Source organism: Rousettus aegyptiacus, unplaced genomic scaffold, assembly GCF_014176215.1.
Source record: "Rousettus aegyptiacus isolate mRouAeg1 unplaced genomic scaffold, mRouAeg1.p scaffold_m13_p_3, whole genome shotgun sequence".
Lineage (NCBI taxonomy): Eukaryota > Metazoa > Chordata > Mammalia > Chiroptera > Pteropodidae > Rousettus > Rousettus aegyptiacus.
Genome location: NW_023416306.1, coordinates 10894840 through 10913572, shown reverse-complemented (window position 1 = coordinate 10913572; position 18733 = coordinate 10894840). Strand labels below are relative to the sequence as shown.

General features: G+C 58.3%; 1 protein-coding gene across 5 annotated transcripts in view; it reads left to right on the top strand.

Annotated features, from left to right (window-relative positions):
* Nucleotides 1–18520, top strand: part of LOC107516304 (DAB2 interacting protein) — a 117238-nt gene extending 98718 nt beyond the window's left edge. For 3 of the 5 annotated variants that reach the window (XM_036218286.1, XM_036218285.1, XM_036218287.1), the window contains 7 exons: nt 1641–1842; nt 3747–3925; nt 5775–6663; nt 7379–7531; nt 9761–9954; nt 14384–14471; nt 15333–15500. In XM_036218286.1, coding sequence (XP_036074179.1) covers nt 1641–1842; nt 3747–3925; nt 5775–6663; nt 7379–7531; nt 9761–9954; nt 14384–14471; nt 15333–15500 — 1873 coding nt within the window. Of the gene's footprint in view, nt 1–1640; nt 1843–3746; nt 3926–5774; nt 6664–7378; nt 7532–9760; nt 9955–14383; nt 14472–15332 lie in introns of all 5 variants that reach the window. The other 2 variants (XM_016155920.2, XM_036218284.1) reach the window with 2 other exon arrangements.
* Nucleotides 18521–18733: the final 213 nt, after the last annotated feature.

Genomic DNA, 18733 nt, shown 5'->3' with positions numbered 1-18733 from the left:
GTGCTTTGTCCCCTGACGGGCAGAGTCGGGGTGGGAGCATGCGGCCGGAGCCCACAGGGACAGGGCTGGCTGCACAGTGGGCCCCGCTTTGGTCCTCGTTATCCTCAGTCCTTGTCCTGTCCCCTTTTCAAAATATGTTCTCTACGCCCCATCCTCCCCCTACTAAAAGTACATGCCATTTTGGTATGTTTCCTTAATTTTCAAAGGTAAGAAGACAAGATATTTTTTCTGCTGCTTTTTTGAATTAACATTCTATCATGAGGATTCTCCCGTGTACTTAACATTCATAAGCCTCATTTTGAAATGAATGACTCATGCGCATTCAAGGGAGAAGGACCTATATTTCCTTAGCCCGTCCCCCGTGGTTGGGCGCTCAGGCTGTTTCAGACTGTCCTTGTTTAATGTCGCCCTTGCTCGTAAAATGTTCTTGACTGTACCTTAGAGCAAGGGGGCGGAAACGGAAGGCCTGGGTCATCTGGTCACTCATTCGCAAAGCATAGATAGAGCCCTATTCTGGGGCCACCTCCATTCTGGGCTCTTAATCGTGCCAGGTCCCGGCTCCCTGGAGCCAGCCCTTCAGCAGGGGAGGGGGACGCGGAGTGAGCAGCAGGGCGGGGCTGGAGGCTTGACCTCCGCTTGCCAGGAGGCTTCCCGGAGCACGGGCTCCCAGCCGCGTGCAGGGATGCGAGGGGTTCATCCACTCACAGCAGGGCAGCATGAGCGGAGGTGGGGCAGGCCCAGGACGGCCGTGTGCTGGAGGGACAAGACGATGTGGCATTCCTGAATCAAGTGCCAGGCTGGAAGAAGTGGGGGACGAGACCCAGGGGCACAGCAAGGACTCGAAGGCGAGGCAGGGTGGTGGGAGCCACCAGCAGGCTTTTTTAGCAAGGGAGAGGACGGCTCTCATCTGTTCTGGGTCCTGAAAAGGTCAGCTTGACAGTAGTGGGGCCAGGGTGTTGGAGCAGCACTGGCAGCTGAGAGACCGCAAGGAGAGCACAGCTGTGGTTCCAGCAGGAGAAAAATGGTAGAAGTCTTGGGTTGATGGGGTGGCGATGCAGGAGGCAGGGGCTGCAAGGTCAAGGGGTGACAGGAAGATAAGGCAGCAGGCCTTGTCAGTCGTGGGGAGGGTGAGGGAGGAGATGGCCCATCAGGCTCCTAGCCCGGCTGTCCGGTGGACGGTGGTGTCTCCACTTAGGATAGGGAGCCCAGGAGGAGAGCATGGGTTTGGGTGATAGCGACGACCTCAGACTTGGCCAGGGTGGGTAGGAGGGGAGATGCCGTGGACGTAACATGTGAGCAGAGGCCTGGCCGAGCGTGGATTGAGAATCATCTGCGTACCAGGCCATTGAAACTTGGAGGGGGAAAAGAAGGAGATTGTGATTAGCAGTGAGAGGGAGTGAGGACCAGGGAACATTCTAGGTGCAAGATAGAGTCTATGGAGTCGGCCATGAGGAAAGAGGGCCCTGAGTCAGCAGATTGGTCGGCGGGAGGAGTGAGAGATAGAGGAGCCAGGCACAGTGCTCCAGGAAGGATGGGAGCTGAGAAGGTGGAGGTGTCTCGGTGAAGGGGGCTCCTGAGTGGGGCCTGGCTTTCCCGGGCCTGCCTCGGACCCAGGCGCTCACCCTCTCTGCTCTCTCTAGGTTTGGAAGCAAGGAAGAATACATGTCGTTCATGAACCAGTTCCTGGAACACGAGTGGACCAACATGCAGCGGTTTCTGCTGGAGATCTCCAACCCCGAGACCATCTCCAACACCGCCGGCTTCGAGGGCTACATCGACCTGGGCCGCGAGCTCTCCAGCCTGCACTCGCTGCTCTGGGAGGCCGTGAGCCAGCTCGAGCAGGTGCCTGTGCCCATGGGACAGAGGACGGGCAAAGGGTTCCCCACGTGGGGCAGATCGGCAGCCCTGCCCGGTGCCAGAGCCCAGGGTTCCAACCCAGGCCCTGTCAGCACGCGCAGGGACCCCGGCCCCGTTCCTTTGGGGACTGCCACATTCGCTTGCCAGCACCTGCCGGGGGAGCCCACTCTGGGTTCTGGGGCTTCAGTTGTGTTCCATGCACTCGGCGATGTGTGGGTGGATTCCACATACGAAGGCGTGTTCCCCCCCTGTGAGAAATGTGATCAGATTTAGCTCCTTCTCCAAAAATGTCCTCGTTCTGGGTTTTAAGGCCACTGATAAGAACGAGATAGACAGAATGCTGCCACCTCCACGTGTCAGGCAGGAAGTTACAAACCTTCCCAGAATCGCCCTGGACCATCAGTTGAAACGGTTATTCCCTAGACACCTCTGACATTGCTGCAGCCATCTGGAGTGTGCCCTCTGTGGCCCGGGGGTCCAGTGTACCCCCAGCAGCCCCAGCCCACACAGTGAACATGTTCTTGGCAGCAAGGGTGAGGCCGGCTGCAGTCTGCTTCCAGAATATCTTTTGCTTTCCCAGAGATCTGAGAGAGACCGCCTTACGAAAGCAGTTGTTGCGGAAACGGGGCTGGACGGCCTCCCTGCTCCCGCCCCATTCCCGGACACGACCACTCAGGTCACTCTGGTGTGCAGCCTTCTAGATAACACCTGCGTGTGTGTGGAGCACACACACAGCACAGGGTCCTCTTCCTCTTTTGTTTGCGTTGAAGTGAGAACACGTGTGTACTGCAGTGTGCATGTCTCGCTCTGTTGTGGCCATCTTTCCATGGCACCCCGTATGTCCCCGCCATGACCTGCCTAACAGCCCGAGACTGTCCCTTCATGTGACCGGAGTTTATTTCGCCGGCCCCCTGTTACTGGACACTTGGGTTACTCCAGCTTTTCACTACGAACAGATGCTGTCGTAGTCATTTCTGCCCGTTTATGTCCACTGCCCTTTGGTTACGAGAGACTCGGGGGGTGGGGGGGAGTGGAAACTAGGGCCAAGACCTTCTCTCCCTCCACTGCTGCCAACACCAGTCACTCCAGCTGCCACCACTGACTGAGCCCTGTGCCGGCCACCAGCCTCTGTATCTGCACAATGGTCAGCAGCCATCAGAGCTGACGATGTAGCAGCGAGGATGTGAAGTTGAGCTGTGTTAGCCTCGAGTCTCTGCTCTGTTGACCACATGAGTCTCACACTTCCTTTTTGTACTAAGTCCTGTGTGGAGGCCAGTGCATAAGCAGGCGGAGGCAGAGTCCCCTGCCCTCAGCTGGGCCCTGCAGCCCGGAACCCTTGGCACTGTCTTTCTGTGACAGTGAGGTTAAGATGGGCCCAAGGTGTCACCCTCTGCCTGACCGTCCACTTGTTACTTGTCTGACAGGCATGTGGTGACTGCTGTGTGCCCGGACCATTGCCAGTGGGGCTCAGGTGTCAAAGCGGGCCAGGCCCTGTCCCTCCCTGTGGAGCGGGTCATGTGGGAGGAGCCGTCCCAGAAGCCCCTCGGGTAGGGAGGTGCGGGTGTGGGAAGTTCTGGATTCCACATGAGCTTTCCTGTCTAGGGAGGCACCAAAGTAGGATGAACAAGGGTCAGAGGCTTGGACTAGGTCAGCGTTGTCCCTTTAGGCCTTGTACTTCTGTCCCAGAAGGATATGGGGAGCCGATGAATATGTACTTTGCAGATTCCTGGGCTCTACTCCCCCCTGCCCCGCCCTGGACCTGTCGGAGCTGCCTGGTGGGGGAGGAGGGCCTGCGTGCTCTGGGGTTTTGAACCACAGTGGCTGTAGTGTGCCTGGCCTCCCCAGGTGGCCCCAGCAGGTTACACCTGCCCCTCGTTGTGTCTTTGCAGAGCATCGTATCCAAATTGGGGCCCCTGCCTCGAATCCTAAGGGACGTCCACACAGCACTGAGCACTCCGGGCAGTGGGCCGCTCACAGGGAGCAACGACCTGGCCTCCACTCCTGGCTCTGGCAGCAGTAGCATTTCAGCTGGGCTGCAGAAGATGGTGATTGAGAATGATCTCTCTGGGTAAGAGCTGCCAGGTGTGCTGGGTGCTGCGGGGTGCATGTGCAGACAAAGTACAGCCCACCTGCGGTCTATAAAACAACCTGGATGAGACTCAAATGTGTTGTGCAGGCCCTAGGCAGGTAACCTCCATTTGGGGAAAAATCAGGGAAGGCTGCCTGGAGGAGGTAGGGCTAAAGTTTTGAGCTTTTTAGGAAACATTTCCATTGGTGGAAAAGGCATTCTGGGTAGAGGAACTAGCACAAACAAAGGCCTGGACAAAGATGGCATGTTCTGTTGAAGAACAATGACTGGTCCCTGATACCTCCAGATCATTACCTAGATGTATGTTAAAAATACCTGTTCTGGCATTTCCTGGCCTTGAATCAGTCTCCAGAAGTGGTGCTCAGGGGCAGCACGTGTTTTTAGTAGGAGCTCAGGTGACTATAAGGCTTTGAGGCTGAGCTCCAGGAAACTAAGAGAGTTGGGGCCCAGCCCTCGCTCTGAGCCGTCAGCCCCTGGACAAGTGCCCTGTAAACAAAACACACACAGTGGAGGAGGAGGCAGATGTTCTGTGATGATGTCAAAATGAGGATATTTCTTTAAAATAGGGGTTTATACCGAGTCGTTTGTGCCTCCCTCACACTCCCCTCCCTGCCAGGGGCCATCTCGGACCAGCCAGCGGTGGTGGCAGGGGCACTCTTTCAAGGGCATGGGGATCAAGACTCGGGGCGGGCGGGGTGAGGGGGTGTGCATAGGACTGGAAGCCCGGGAAGAGGCCACATGCCACTTCCAGGTCCCTCTGCGTCCCAGCGTTCGTGCATACAGCCTGCCAAGTGAGGTAAATCTTAGTTCAGGTGGGGACACAGTGTAGCTGAGAGGCACGTGGGTTTTGAGGAGACCTGACCAGGTTCAAGGCTGGCCTGGGTTTCTCCCAGCTCCGCCAGCTGGGGCTTGGCACTTCCTGTCTCCATCCCAGGCTAAGGCCACATTCCAAGCCCATGTCAGACCCCCAAGTCTGGGCTGCCTCCAGCCCCCTCAGAGCCCGTTTCACCCCCACCTTCTTCCCTCCCAAGTCCAGCTGGCTCTGCCATGTTGTGCCTTCTTCCAAGGAGCTGGCTTCAGGGAGGGGCCCGGAAGAGGCTGGAAGACCCGAGGAGGGCAGGGCGCAGCTTGCCACTGCAGGCGCAGACTCTCCCTGCCTGAGTCATGCCCCGAGGATCCTCCTCTGATTCTTTGTTTTTGGCAAGAACGCCAGCCCCCGCCTGCCAGTCAGTCAAGGGGGTGGCAGCAGGAGGTTGGGCAGGGGAGGCTTCACCAGGCCCCCACTTTGCTTATCAGTCTGGTTAGGAGCAAGAGGCAAGAGGCAGAGGGAGCCCCCGTGGCTTTGAAGTCGGGAGTTCTCCACGCAGGACCCTTGGATAGCCGAGAGCCACTGCGTTGCGGGTTTAGATAAGGGGGGGAATTTTCCAGAACACTCCAGACTTCAGCACCCATCATCCCAAGCTGCAGCCGAGCAGGGAAAGGCCCTGCCAAGCAGCCTGGCCTGGCACTGGCAGCTCTGGCCACTAGCGCAGAGGTTTTGTTCAGGATCAGCCGTCACAGCCACTCAGGCCCCGTGGCGGCTTCCGCCAGGGCCAGCTGCCCAGGCTCGGGTTTAGTTTTGCCGCTGGGCCCCTGGTCCCGGGACTGCCCCAGCCTCGCTGCCCCTGCGCCTTCCCTCCCCGCCCCACCTTCCCTCGCCCGCCCCAGCCCCGGCGCAGGCCGCCGGGCCCGGCAGGTCGGCGGGGGCTCTCGGTTCGGACCCGCCTCGGCCGCATTCACAGTTCTTCTCTTCCCCCTTCTTTCCCTGTGTGTGCTTGTCTCCCTGCAGTCTGATAGATTTCACCCGGTTACCGTCTCCAACCCCCGAAAACAAGGACTTGTTTTTTGTCACAAGGTCCTCCGGGGTCCAGCCCTCACCTGCCCGCAGCTCGAGTTACTCGGAAGCCAACGAGCCTGATCTTCAGATGGCCAACGGTGGCAAGAGCCTGTCCATGATGGACCTCCAAGACGCCCGCACGCTGGACGGGGAGGCGGGCTCCCCGGCGGGCCCTGACGCCCTCGCCACCGACGGGCAGGCCCCTGCAACTCAGCTGGTGGCCGGGTGGCCGGCCCGGGCGGCCCCCGGGAGCCTGGCAGGGCTGGCCACAGTGCGGCGGGCAGGCCAGACGCCGACCACGCCGGGCACTTCCGAGGGCGCGCCCGGCCGGCCTCAGCTGTTGGCCCCGCTCTCCTTCCAGAACCCTGTGTATCAGATGGCGGCCGGCCTGCCGCTGTCACCCCGCGGCCTTGGCGACTCGGGCTCCGAGGGCCACAGCTCGCTGAGCTCCCATAGCAACAGTGAGGAGCTGGCGGCCGCCGCCAAGCTGGGAAGTTACGGCGGAGCCACCGAGGAGCTGGGGCGACGGCCGGGCGAGCTGGCGCGGCGCCAGATGTCGCTGATGGAGAAGGGCGGGCCGCCCACCGTGCCGCGGCAGAACAGCGCCGGCCCCCAGCGGCGCATCGACCAGCCGCCGCCGCCGCCTCCGCCGCCGCCCCCAGCCCCCCGGGGCCGGACGCCGCCCACCCTGCTCAGCACCCTGCAGTACCCGCGGCCCTCAAGCGGCACCCTGGCGTCGGCCTCTCCCGACTGGGCGGGCCCTGGCGCCCGGCTCCGGCAGCAGTCCTCCTCCTCCAAGGGCGACAGCCCGGAGCTGAAGCCGCGCGCGCTGCACAAGCAGGTCAGTGCCGCAGGCGGAGGGCGGGCCGGGTCGTCACGCCCACTCACGCTGCTCCCCGCCCCGGTCATTCCACCGCCGCTGCTCCGGCTGCCATCCCACGCTGAGTGACGCCCATCCACCAGCCTGCCACACGTGTCTCCACCCTCTTTGCAGCTCCACTGGCGCCTGCCTCGTTGGCCCCTGCCTAAATGCGGGGAACCAGGGACACTGGCCTTACGGTCCCTCTGTCAGTTCTCCCTAAGACACCCGGATCAGGGAGAAGGAGGGAGGAGGGGCCAATCCATTTCCATTTCCAAGCGAGTTACAGCCCCATCCAGGGTAGGAGTAAACCGGCCCCCCCACAGGCCCCCGCCCTGCACTGAGCCGGCTTCCAGGGAACCTAGGTGTCCTCTGTCACCCAGGGGCCACACGCAGCATGTGAACCTGAAGTGCTCTGGGTAGACCTCCTGGTCTGCCAGGGCCAGACCACCCATTCTCACCTGCGTAGCAGAGAAAAGCTCAGGAGGCCACCTGGGCTCTTGACTCTGCCTTAGGCTGCTGTCCGGGAGGTGGTGCTTCCTGGGTTAGGGGCTGCATCACTAGGTGCCCGGTCAGCTGAAGGTCCCCTCCCTCCCCACCATGCCTCTGAGCCACTTGTCCCTGTGGCTCGCCAGGTGCCACTCCCACCCCTTCCCCTGCCTCCCTCCAGCCCCTCACAGCTGTTGTTTCATTGTAGGGCCCTTCACCCGTGAGCCCCAATGCCCTGGACCGCACGGCCGCTTGGCTCTTGACCATGAACGCGCAGTTGTTAGAAGACGAGGGCCTGGGCCCAGACCCCCCCCACAGGGATAGGCTAAGGAGTAAGGAGGAGCTCAGCCAAGCAGAAAAGGTAAAGATGGACCCTGGCAGGTCGGGGCAGGGCGGGGCTGCCTCCCTCGGCAGCTGGCAGGATTCTCTCCCCTCGAGCCCCGAATGAGGGCACTTCTCAGTCCCGCAGATGGCCAGTCCCCTCTCAACCCCTGGTTTCACGTGAGGACAGTGGTCAGTGGAATCTGGAAGAAGGGCAGCAAGAGCGATTTAGCTTAGACGTGACATTTCCCATACGGGCTGCACGTGAGACTCAGCTGGGACTCATAGTGAATCCAGGCCTCTGGAAGCTGGTCATCGGACCTCAGGGAGGCCTTGTTCCTGAGTGACTGGGCAGCTGAGCTTCAGAGAATCTGGGACTTGAGGGTAGGGGATGTCAAAGAGGCACATGGAGACCCTTGAGGGAGCCTCGTGCATGAGGAGGTGGAGGTGCGGGTCCCCGAGACAGCTGGAGGAGCACCCCCAGCCAGGCCTCCTCCACTCTGGGCCTGTGCCTGCCCGAGGCCTGGCTCTTTTCCTGCCCCCATCTCCACCAGGGCCTGGGAGAGAGAGAGAGCTAGGGTGAGGGGTCAGATCGCTACCGAAATGTTTTCTTCCCCCCAGGGGAAAAAAAAATCTTTATAAAATATCCACATCCTACCCCACCACACACATCCAGCATTTGGGGGACAGTAGGGTGCTTCTGTTCTCCAGAATTCTCCTAGTTGTGACAGCTGCCTTGCTTCTGTGGCTGGTTCTTGTCTATTCCTGGAGGCCAAAGCCAAGGTCAACCCAGGACCAGTGCAAGGTCCCCCAGACAGTTCCCCCTCTCACTGCTGGTGCGCTCACCCTCTCAGCCCCAGGAAAGCCTGGAGCAGCCTCCCGGCAAGGGCATGGGGGGTGGGCAGGGTGGCAGCCTCCCTCTCCTGGCCTAGGGCGAGGTTCATGTCCATGCTGCATTCCGCCACCCTCCACCATCCCCTTGGTCCACCACATCCACCCGCTTTCACCATAATTATGTGAAGGGGACCAGGGGACATGGGGCACAGTGCTCTAAGAGCCAGGGTTTGGCTGGGGAGCAAGGAGGGCCAGCCTCACCCCAGGCTCCCTACGTGAACCTGGGGCCAAGCTTTGCATTTTTGAGACTCAAATTCCCACTCGTGAATGGCAGGGATTACCCGAATGATTGTAAGTCAGGCTGCAGCTGGAGTGTCCTCTTTCCTCATTGTCCCTTGGATGAATGTGCTCCTGCTTCTTTCGCCATCTTTGCTGCTGACCCTCACAGGCAAATCTAGGAGGCCTTTGTTGCCTGAGCTCCTTGGAGACCTGGTCCTGCCTGTCAGGCCCTTCCCACACCCCTCTGTCCAGCTAAGCAGAAGACCTAGGATGGGGTCAGGGCCATTTCTCACAGAGCCAGTCTGCCTGATGGGTCCAGCTTTGTTTCAGCGGTTACATTCGGGGTTGAGCTGGGTCTCTCTGGCTTTGCTGCCCCCTGATTTTGGGTGGCCCTTTGCCCTTGAGTGAGTTGGGTTCCTGTTACCAAGGACTCAAGGAGAGACCCTTCCTGCCTCCCCAAACCGTATGTTCTCACAGCACCGTGGCCCCAAGTCCTCGATTCTGGCGTTGACCCTGCCTCGCCCTCTGTCCAGCCCGCACAGCCCCCTGGCCTGCTTCTTCTCTTGCTGCCTTACGTCTCCTTCTCTTCCCCAGAGGCTGAGCGTGCTGGGCCGAATCAGAGCCACAAAGCCAAGACCACCTTTCCCTTAACCTCTCTGTGCTCACTGCCCTGCACCACCACCCCGGCTTCAGGGTCAGATAGAGGCTGGGAGGCTGGGATCTTGCCTCACCTGTCAGTCACTCTACTCTGTGTGACTGGGTCACTTTGCCTTGTGGGCCTCAGTTTCCCCTCTAGTAGAGCTCCTACCTCACGGGGCACGGTCAGATCTCCATAACATACTCAAGCGCGTTTTAACCTTTTAATAAAAAGGTCAGGACCGTAGTTAAACCTTTACTTCCGAGATCTGGGTTTGAGTCTTCATGCTCTCTCAGTAGGTGTAAGGTCAGGCTGGGGGAGCTTGGCGTGGAGAGAGCCCCAGATGGGGGGCAGTGCTCGGCACCTCCTCGCTGAGTGAAGCCAGCTGTGGGGTGCTGACCGTCGCGGGGGCGTTTCAGGCTGGGCTCCTTCCCACGCCGTGCTTGCTGCTGCTCCGGCTCACGAGGCTGTGCTCTCTGTCCTGGGCGCTGTGCTCCTGGCACGCCGCCCTCCTGGCAGGACCTGGCAGTGCTGCAGGACAAGTTACGCATCTCCAACAAGAAGCTGGAGGAGTACGAGACCCTGTTCAAGTGCCAGGAGGAGACGACGCAGAAGCTGGTGCTGGAGTACCAGGCGCGGCTGGAGGAGGGCGAGGAGCGGCTGCGGCGGCAGCAGGAGGACAAGGACATCCAGATGAAGGGCATCATCAGCAGGTGAGGGCGCCCCGTCCCTGCGCGGGAGCCAGTCCCGGCCCCGCGTGCCCAGAGCGGGCAGCCCTGGCCACTGCCCTCCAGGAGGCTCCTGGTCAGGGGAGGGGCCCATCAGCGGCAGGGTGCGCCGAGTGTGGCTACAGGAGGGGAAAGAGTGAGTGCCCTAGGAGGCGGGGACAGCGTGGCACAGGCCTGGGAGGTACGGGGCAGCCGGAGTGTGGGGATCCCCACACGTCACAGTGTGCATGGACAATAAGAGGCAAAGCTGGGCCCGGCGGAAGTGAGGTCGGCCAGGCCCAGCTCACGAAGGGCCTGTGGGCCCTGTTGGGGGTCACGTTTCCTTGGTAAATGCTCTCTGGGGAGTTTAGAAGCAGGATTGGGATGCCAAGTTCGGGGCAGGAAAAGTAAGAATGAATGTCTGTTACGTTCAGTGGGTGAAGATGGGAGGCGCGAGAGGGAAGGAGGAGACAGAATAACCTCTAGGCTTCTACTAAGAGCGTCTGGGTGTATCGTGGTGCCAGTTACTGAGATGGGAAACTTGGGAAGGGGAGCAGTTTGGGTGAGGAGGGAGGGGGTGGCCATGCCAGGTTTGAATGTGTTGAGTTTTAAGGTGCCTGTGGGTTACGCAGGAAGATTTCCAGGGGGACCATTGGTTTTAATGCTCTTTATTGACGGTGTACCATCTAAGTGAACCCACAGTCCCAATCCTGGCATTTACTTCCTTATGACTAATACCAGGTACAAGAGAGACAGTGTCAATTTAAAGCTTGTTTGTTTACATGGTCTAAGAGCCTGTCACCTGGACAGATTTCACAGGTGCGGACATTCCGCCACCTGGCCTCATGCTTTACCCACTGCAGAAACCTTTCCCACGGCCCCCCTGTTCAGAATGCCTGCTTTTCTGCTTCTAATTGCTGTTTGGTTGGTTTACCTGCGTGTTTGTTCATAGGTAATGGTAAGCAGCAGGCTTATAACCAGGGTGACTAGGAACCTACTGTTCACTTGGCCGCCCGCTCTGCTCTTGGCCAACTCCGCATGTGTGGTTCTGAGAAGGGAAAAACGTTTTCCAGCTTAACCGCCTCCCGCTCACTGTGTCTGTCCTCTGAGAGGTGCAGGCTCTGATTCCAGCGGCTTAGTTAGCACGTTTGTTTCTACTAACCAATCCTGCTGTATTTCCTCCCTGATTGTAAATGCCACTTAGGGCAATTTGGTTGATGGTATTGTTCAAGGATTTCTGTATCTTCACTGATTTTCCTACTTGTTTACCAAGAAAAGAATATCGAAGTTTCTAGTCAAAAGTACGAATTTGTCTGTCTTTGTTGGTTTTCGTTTTATACGCACTGAAACACTGTCGTTAGACGCACACACATTTAGGGTTGCGATGAATACTGTTAACGAACTGTTCTCTTTATCATCATCAGATCCCCTTTTTGAGCCCTCCTTGCTCTGAAATGTCTGATGTTGACACAGCTGCCCTCACTTCCTTTTAAACGGTGTTAGTCAGGTATATCCTTCCTCATACTTAACACTTTTAACCCATCCGTGTGTCTCTACATAAAGTGAGTTTCGTTTAGACACCTTGCTGTTTTTGCTTTTCATCTGACACTTTTCTGTCTTCTAATTGGAATGTTGAGACGACTTAGATTTAACGTAATTGTCAATATAAATACGTTTAAACCTATTGTCTTGCTTTTCGTCTTTTTTGTACTGTTTTGTTCCCCTTTTTTCCTGCCCTCTTTTATATTGAGTATTTCTTACGATTTCATTTTATTTCCTCCGCTGGCTTACTAACTCTATTTCTTTGTCGTCACTTTAGGACAGGGGTTGGAAATTTTCTATAAAGTTGCAGATAATGAGTGTTTTAAGCTTTTCAGGCCACACGGTGTTTGTTGCAACGAGTCAGCTCTTCTGTGACAGCTGAACCGTTTTTGTGACGTGGCCGTCACTCTGGCTATAGTAGTAGGCACCCTGTCATTACCTTTGTTCCTCTATACGTAATGTCCTTTCTTCCTCTGGACTTTTTAAAGATTTACTTCTTTATATCCGATGGCCGATAACTTGATCATGTTGTGCTTTGGTGTGGTTTTCTTGATGTTTTCGAGGTTTGTTGAGCTCTTGGATCTGTGGGTTTATAGTCAACACCTCCCCAGTCTTAGATCATTTCTGTTACTGTGTCTTCAAGTTTACGGATCACTTCTTCAGTGTCTTAATCTGCTGTTAATTCAATCCAGTATTTTCTCATTTCAGATATTGCGTTTTTGCCTCTAGATTCTTTTAAATTGGGTGTAAATCCCATCCATTTCTTCTCATCAGTCTCTTGCTCTCCTCGATTTTCTCGAACACTTGAAATATATTTATAATAGTTGTCTTAATGTCCTTGTTTACTAATTCTGTCATCTGTGACATTTCTGAGTCTGTTTTTACTAATCCTCTTCCTTGTTATGGGTTCTGTTTTCCTACTGTTCTGCGTGTTTGGTGATTTTTGGTTGGATGCCAGACATTGCGAAATTTAGATGCCGGTTGTTCTGTGTCCCTTCTCATATTTTGGGTTTTGTCCTGGTCACAGTGAGGTTCCTTGGAACCAGTTTAAAGATTCTTTTGAGGCTTACAGTAAAGCTTCGTTGGGTGGGTCCTGGACAGCCTTTAATCCAGATCTAATGTGGCTCTGCCGTTGGAGCACTTTCCTTCTGGGGATTCTATTTGAGGCCCCTGGCGTTAGCACATTTTCCCACTGTGCTTGGAAGCAGCAGAAGTATTCCCGAGGGGGTTGTGCGAACTCCTTCCCAATGGTTCGTGCCCCGGCCTGGCTGTGTTCTCTGAGTCTTGCAGGCCAGTCCTCAGCCAGAGACCCGGAGGGCCCCTCAGGAGATGGGTGTTCTCTCTGCACCTTCCTCCTCTCCAGCCTGGTCCCACAAATCCTACCCGTCTTGCCTCCCTGCCCTCCTGGGTCTCCTCAGCTCCGGGAGGTCCCTTCTCTCTTTCTGTGTGGCGTGGACACTCCAGACAGCGGGGCTCACCTCGCGTGTTCCGGTCTCCCAGGGGTCACCACTGCCCTGCCCGTTCGGTGTCTGGAAGCCTTGGTTTCACACCTGTTGCCTGGTTTTCTAGTTTTTTTGTTTGTTTTTTCCTTGATGGCAGGAGGGTAAATCCGACAATACCATCTACTGCCTGTCTTCCCCTACTGTCCCCTACCCTTCTCACAGGCTTTGCTCCATGTCCGCGTTCCTATAACAAGGAACCCCCTTTGGCACGGCCCCATACCCCTTCCTCCTGATTAGTGCGTCTGACCCCTGACCCCGCTGACTTCTCGCAGCAGCCCTGTGTGGTTCCCGCCCCCGCACCATTAACCTCCCTGTGCATCTGCTGTGCTGTGGGCCAGGTGCTCACTCAGGGCCATGGGGCTGCTCTGCTGGACTGGAGAAGCTGTGATGGTAGAGATGGAAATGAAGCCCGCCTGAGCAGTGTGTGTAGTGTGAGAGCTGTGGAGGGTGAGGCAGCCTCATGGAGCCCCGACATCCTAGGGACAGACCGGACAAGGCCTAGAAGCTAGCAGGCAAACCGAGAGCATGTGGGGTCCCGAAGCTAAAAGAATTGAGTTGGAAGATGGGCGTGGTCGAGAGTGATTGACGGGTGTGTGAAAGACAGGCAGGATGAGGGCAGGAAGGGTCTCAGGCAAGGAGCAGCTGGTGACAGGCCCACACCTGCCTTAGCTCAGAGCTTCGGCAGGCAGCATTCCTCCTCTTCTCTGCTCGTTGCCCACCTGCAGACCTTGCTTGTCCTTCAGAGGTCCAGTTCGTGTGTGCACGCCTCCACCTCACCCTCCAGGATGGTTAGTTAGCTTCTTCCCGCTCTCTGTCCCCACGGCCCCTGAGCTTCCCATGCAGGGCGTGGCAGCTGTCTGCCTGCCTGCCTGCCTGTGTCCCTGCTGCTGCGTGAGCTCCTCGAGGGAGAGGACTGCACATCGTCTCTCTACCTCGAGTGCCTGGCACACCCTCCGTGAATGCGGAGGCAGGGAGACGCTCGAGCGCCCTCCAGGGCCTTTGTCCTCCCATCCGTGCCCCAGGACCCATGACTTTATACCACCCGCCTGACTGGGGGATGGAAAGGATCCAACACCCACTCCCACCCGCCTTGGCTCCTGGAAGAACGTCAGGAAAGAGGCAGCTCCAGGGGCTTCTGGGGATTTGGGAACAGCATAGGCGGGAGAAGGGAGAAGTGTAAGGAAGCAGTAGATGTAGCCCATGTCCGTGGCCGGGGGCCAGGGGAGGGGTGTCTGTCCCAGGCAGATGCAGGAGTTCCGGGGACCAAGGAGAGGCTCTCCTAGCATGTCGCCTCTGTGCAGGCACGATGGCCTGGGCCCACGAGGCCCCACACCCACCTCGTCATCTGCTCCCTTAAGTGCCAGCCTGACTGCCCTTGTCTCTGGTCACAGGTTGATGTCAGTGGAGGAGGAGCTGAAGAAGGACCACGCAGAGATGCAGGCAGCTGTAGACTCCAAGCAGAAAATCATTGATGCCCAGGTGGGGGGCGCTGGCCTTTTGGTCAGCCACAGGTGGTAAAAGACGTGGGATAAGGAGTGGGGGTGATTCTGGCTTCTCCCCATCTTCAGTCATGCCCCACTACCAAAGCTGTGGAGGAATAAGAAAGCAGGATCTCTGCTCCAAGAAGTCAGACTCGAGGGTCTCGGTGGACCACAAGCTCACTAGGACAGGCTGTTGACAGGGGTGGGGCAACCCCTCCCCTCCTGGGGCAACCCGATGGGTATCACCTTTCACCAGGGCTGTTTACCAAAGAGTGGAAGCTTTTGGGAGGGCTGGGGGTGACACAGGCTGGCAGAGGGGAAGGGGATCTCTCGTTCAGAGCTGATCTTCCCAAGTGCACTGAGAGGGGAGACACGTTAGAGAGTCTGGCCTCCGCTCTCCTTCACCCAGGGGTGCGCCCTCTTCTCCTTACTTGCTTTAGAATAGGGCCAGGCTCTGCTCAGACGGTAAATGGCGCGCCCTGACCGGGAGCTGTTACCTATGTGTCACGTGTACACGCACGTGAACAGAGCACCTGCCCTTGGTCCTCGGGTGGCTACCGGATGACCGCTAGAGATGCTCTCTATTTGGGACGAGACGCAGGGGGTCGGACAGAGATCTTGGGGAGGCAGACTCAAGGAGGTGGTGGCCCACGATGGCAAGGCCACCTCCTCCCAAACTCGTCTGCTGCGCCTCAGCCTCAGCGCCTTACCCACCCTTCGCATGTGGCGTGCTCCCCGCATCCCGGCATCTCGTCCAGGCCACCTTCCCCTCCCACCCCCCCAAGTCCCCGCACTTCTCGTAGGACACACAGCCCCAGGGAGGCCCCCTGACCCCGATTCACGCCCTCTTTGCCCGCAGGAGAAGCGCATCGCCTCCCTGGACGCTGCCAACGCCCGCCTCATGAGCGCCCTGACCCAGCTGAAAGAGAGGTACAGCATGCAGGCCCGTAACGGCATCTCCCCCACCAACCCCACCAAATTGCAGATTACTGAGAACGGCGAGTTCAGAAACAGCAGCAATTGTTAACCTGCCCGAGGAGAGGGAGGACTGTGGTGGCCCAGGGCAGGGCCCCAGCCTGGGGAGGAGCACCCCACAGTTGCAGCCCCAGCGCAGGGGGCAAAGAGGCCGAGGCTCGTCTCCCCGTGCCCTCCGCCCACGGTCCAGGAGGCGGCCACAGAGGGAGCCGAGAGACCATCGCAGCGGGAGCCCGCCCCCCGCTTCCGCCTGAGAAGCGTGTTGGGTGCAGGCCGAAGAGACTGCACTCGGGCAGTGGGACATCCTGGTGGGAGCAGGGGGCCGGCCAAAACATGTCTCTGTTGGTTATTGAATTTGGTGTGTGTCACCCTTCCTTCTTGGCCCGGCCAAGTGCATGTATCCCCCGCCCCCCGTGCTCCCCAGGGAGGGAGCTGCCCGGAGACGTGGGGGATTAAGAGTTAGGGGCCCGGGCTCCCTGGCAGCCAGGCCCCTGCCCTGTGGGACCTGCCCCTCAGTTCCAGGAGCTGACAGGTGTGTAAGCAGGCAGGGAGAGGGTGGGGAGGATGGAGCTGCCAGAGTTCCGTGTCCCCTGCCCCGCTCAGCTCCTGCCACTGCATGCAGCCTGTCGGGGTCCCTGCCCGCTGTGAGGAGCCCAGGATTCACCCCATACCTGTCTACACACTCCTGCCTTCCTCTTCCTCCCCACCTTATTTGTTCTGCCAAAAAGACCCAGCGAGGCTCACGGCTCTGTCTTCTGAGCTCTCACACCTGTGGGGAGGATCTGGGCCTCCCTCTCTTGCCACCCAGGCCCAGGCTGATGCTCTGGGGCTCCCGAAGCCAAAGATACGGGCAGAGCTGGCCCAGATGGCACTGTGTGTGCCACTTGTCCTTCTGTGGCCCTGCAGGGAGTGGCCGCTGGTGCTCACCCTGAGACAAAGGCTAGTCTTTCCTGATTGATGGTTAAAAAATTCTAATGCCCGTGGGCCCTGAGAAGGTGGATAACTGTGATTTTTTTTCCTTTCACAGTATGCATTAGAAACAAAAGCCCGCTTGCTCGCTTGCTGGAACACAGGGGCCTTTTAAATTGAGCGTGCGCACTGCATGGGAAATAGCGGCCCCGGAGGATGTTAGACTTGCTCCCTCTCCAAGACAGCAGCGGCCTGCACCAGGCCCCGTGTGTGCGGCCGGCCTCCTCCTCACCCTTCCCGGGCCCCCAGCCCAGGACCCAGGCACTGCAGACAGGCGAGGGGCACACCCCGCAGCTGGGGCCGGTTTTCCTCAGCTCTAGGCTGCTCTGTAGTTTTGCAGCCCTCCCCGCCCCCCACTTGCGGGATGTAGAGGGACAGGAGCTAGGGTCTCTCTGGGTCCCTCCCTGTTCCCGGCCCTGGCCCTGGGTACTAGAGCCAGGGCATCCACAGCCGAGCCAGGGCCAAGCCAGAGCCACTCCTCTGCCTCAGCCTCAGGAAGCTGAGGAGACCCTGGGGAAAATGCTGCGCCCTTCCCGCAGTCACAGAGCCCACCAGGAGGGGGCATGCGGGAGGGGCGGCCCGTCCACACAGCACCCTGTCCCGGGCCAGCGCCCTGAGGATGGCCTCTTAGATACAACCTGTAGATCACTTAGGCCAGAGACGTGCTGGCGGGGTGAGGGCAGCCCCCGAGGGTCACAGACCTCAGGAAGGCAGGCCACGGGCGCTGAGGCCCTGCTCCGGCTCCTGGGCTCACAGGCAGGGCCTGGCCCCACTGAGTCCTCTGGTTCCCCGCCCCCCACCCCACTCCCACTGCCCAGGGAGCCCTCCCCTCCTCCCCACCCCACTCCTGTCCCGCCCGATGCCTCGTAGAGCGACCTCGGACTGAGCACCTCTTAGCAATACAAGGGGAGGTTCCCAGGGCCCCACAGGGCACAGGAGGTCAGTGTGGTGGCCGGTGCTGGCGGCCCTTGGCTGGGCCGTGAGCTCTCAGGCCGAGAACCTTATTAACCTAGTGCAAAAACTGTAAAAGTGTACAGACTCTTCACAGATTTTTATCTGCATTGCAAGTCTGACAATTTTTGTAAATGTTCTTGGTGTTTGACTGTAATGTAACTACTTCACCTGATGGTTGTACATAGTCTTTCCGTCCTGGTGCTGCCGAGGGCTGCCCGGGACCGCTGCTCTCCGATGGTTTGTATTTTATTTTTTAATCTAGAGAACAGTATTGGGCAGGAGGAAGAGGTCTGGGATTTGGGCGTCGGGGTCTTTTCCTTGCCCGTGCATTTATTCGTTTGCTTTCGCAGAGGTGCTGCCTGAGTGGGGGCAATGGAGACGTGGGCCCGGGCTGGGCCAGCAAAGGGGGCTCCTGCTCGGGCCGCGTAGAACCTGTGTCCCAGCAAAGGGGGCTCCTGCTCGGGCCGCCTAGAACCTGTGTCCCAGCAAAGGGGGCTCCTGCTCGGGCCGCCTAGAACCTGTGTCCCAGTGTTAGACGCCGCCCGCAGGCAGGACCGGGTCGCCCGAGGGCCTGGCAGGAGGGGGAGTGAGGGAAGGCAGTCCCCGCTCGTGGAGGACCACGGTCCCCAGAACCCCAGACTCGGCTGGAAAAGGTTCTCCCCTCCTTTGCCAATGCGGAGAGGCCTGACTTCTTTGCTTAACTTTTACATTTAAGGTGAAGGAAACTGCCAAACTTCCTATAAGTGAAGACTCTCTTTTCCAACTGCCCAGTACGGGGGGTGGGGAACCAAGGCCAGAACGCCACACCCCCCGGCCCCACGGCGCGTCTGCCTGGGGCGCACCTCTTCCTCCCGCCCCATCTGTCCGCGGAAGGCAGACCGTCCGGGGAAACAGCCCCTCTCTTTTCTACACACTCAGTCCCAAAGCCTCCCCAGCTCCCACTCCACCTCCCTGTGCCCCCTTTTGTAAGTATGTGAAAAAGGACAAAACTACAAATGTTGGAGTCTTGGCCGGAGTCTCCCCTCCAGCTGCGACTTTTAACTATGTAATAATGTACAGAGAAAGTTGTTGGTGTTCTAAGACTGTGTGGCTGTGCAATTTCTGTACATTTGCAATTAGAAATATTAAAGATTTATTTAGCTATTTTAAGCCTGACTCGCCTCTCCATTCAGCGGTGTCTCAGGAGATTCTCCAAGGGTGACAATTCGTGGGCTGATGTTGTCCTTTACCAAGGGGCCTAGCACTGAGTTCATCCTGGTGGCAGTTGTGGACCCTCAAAGCTGGTGGCGCTGGTGGTCTCAGCTCACTAAGTGATCCTCCAGGCCGGGGTCCCTCTGCTCCAGGAAGTGGAGCAGATGAGCC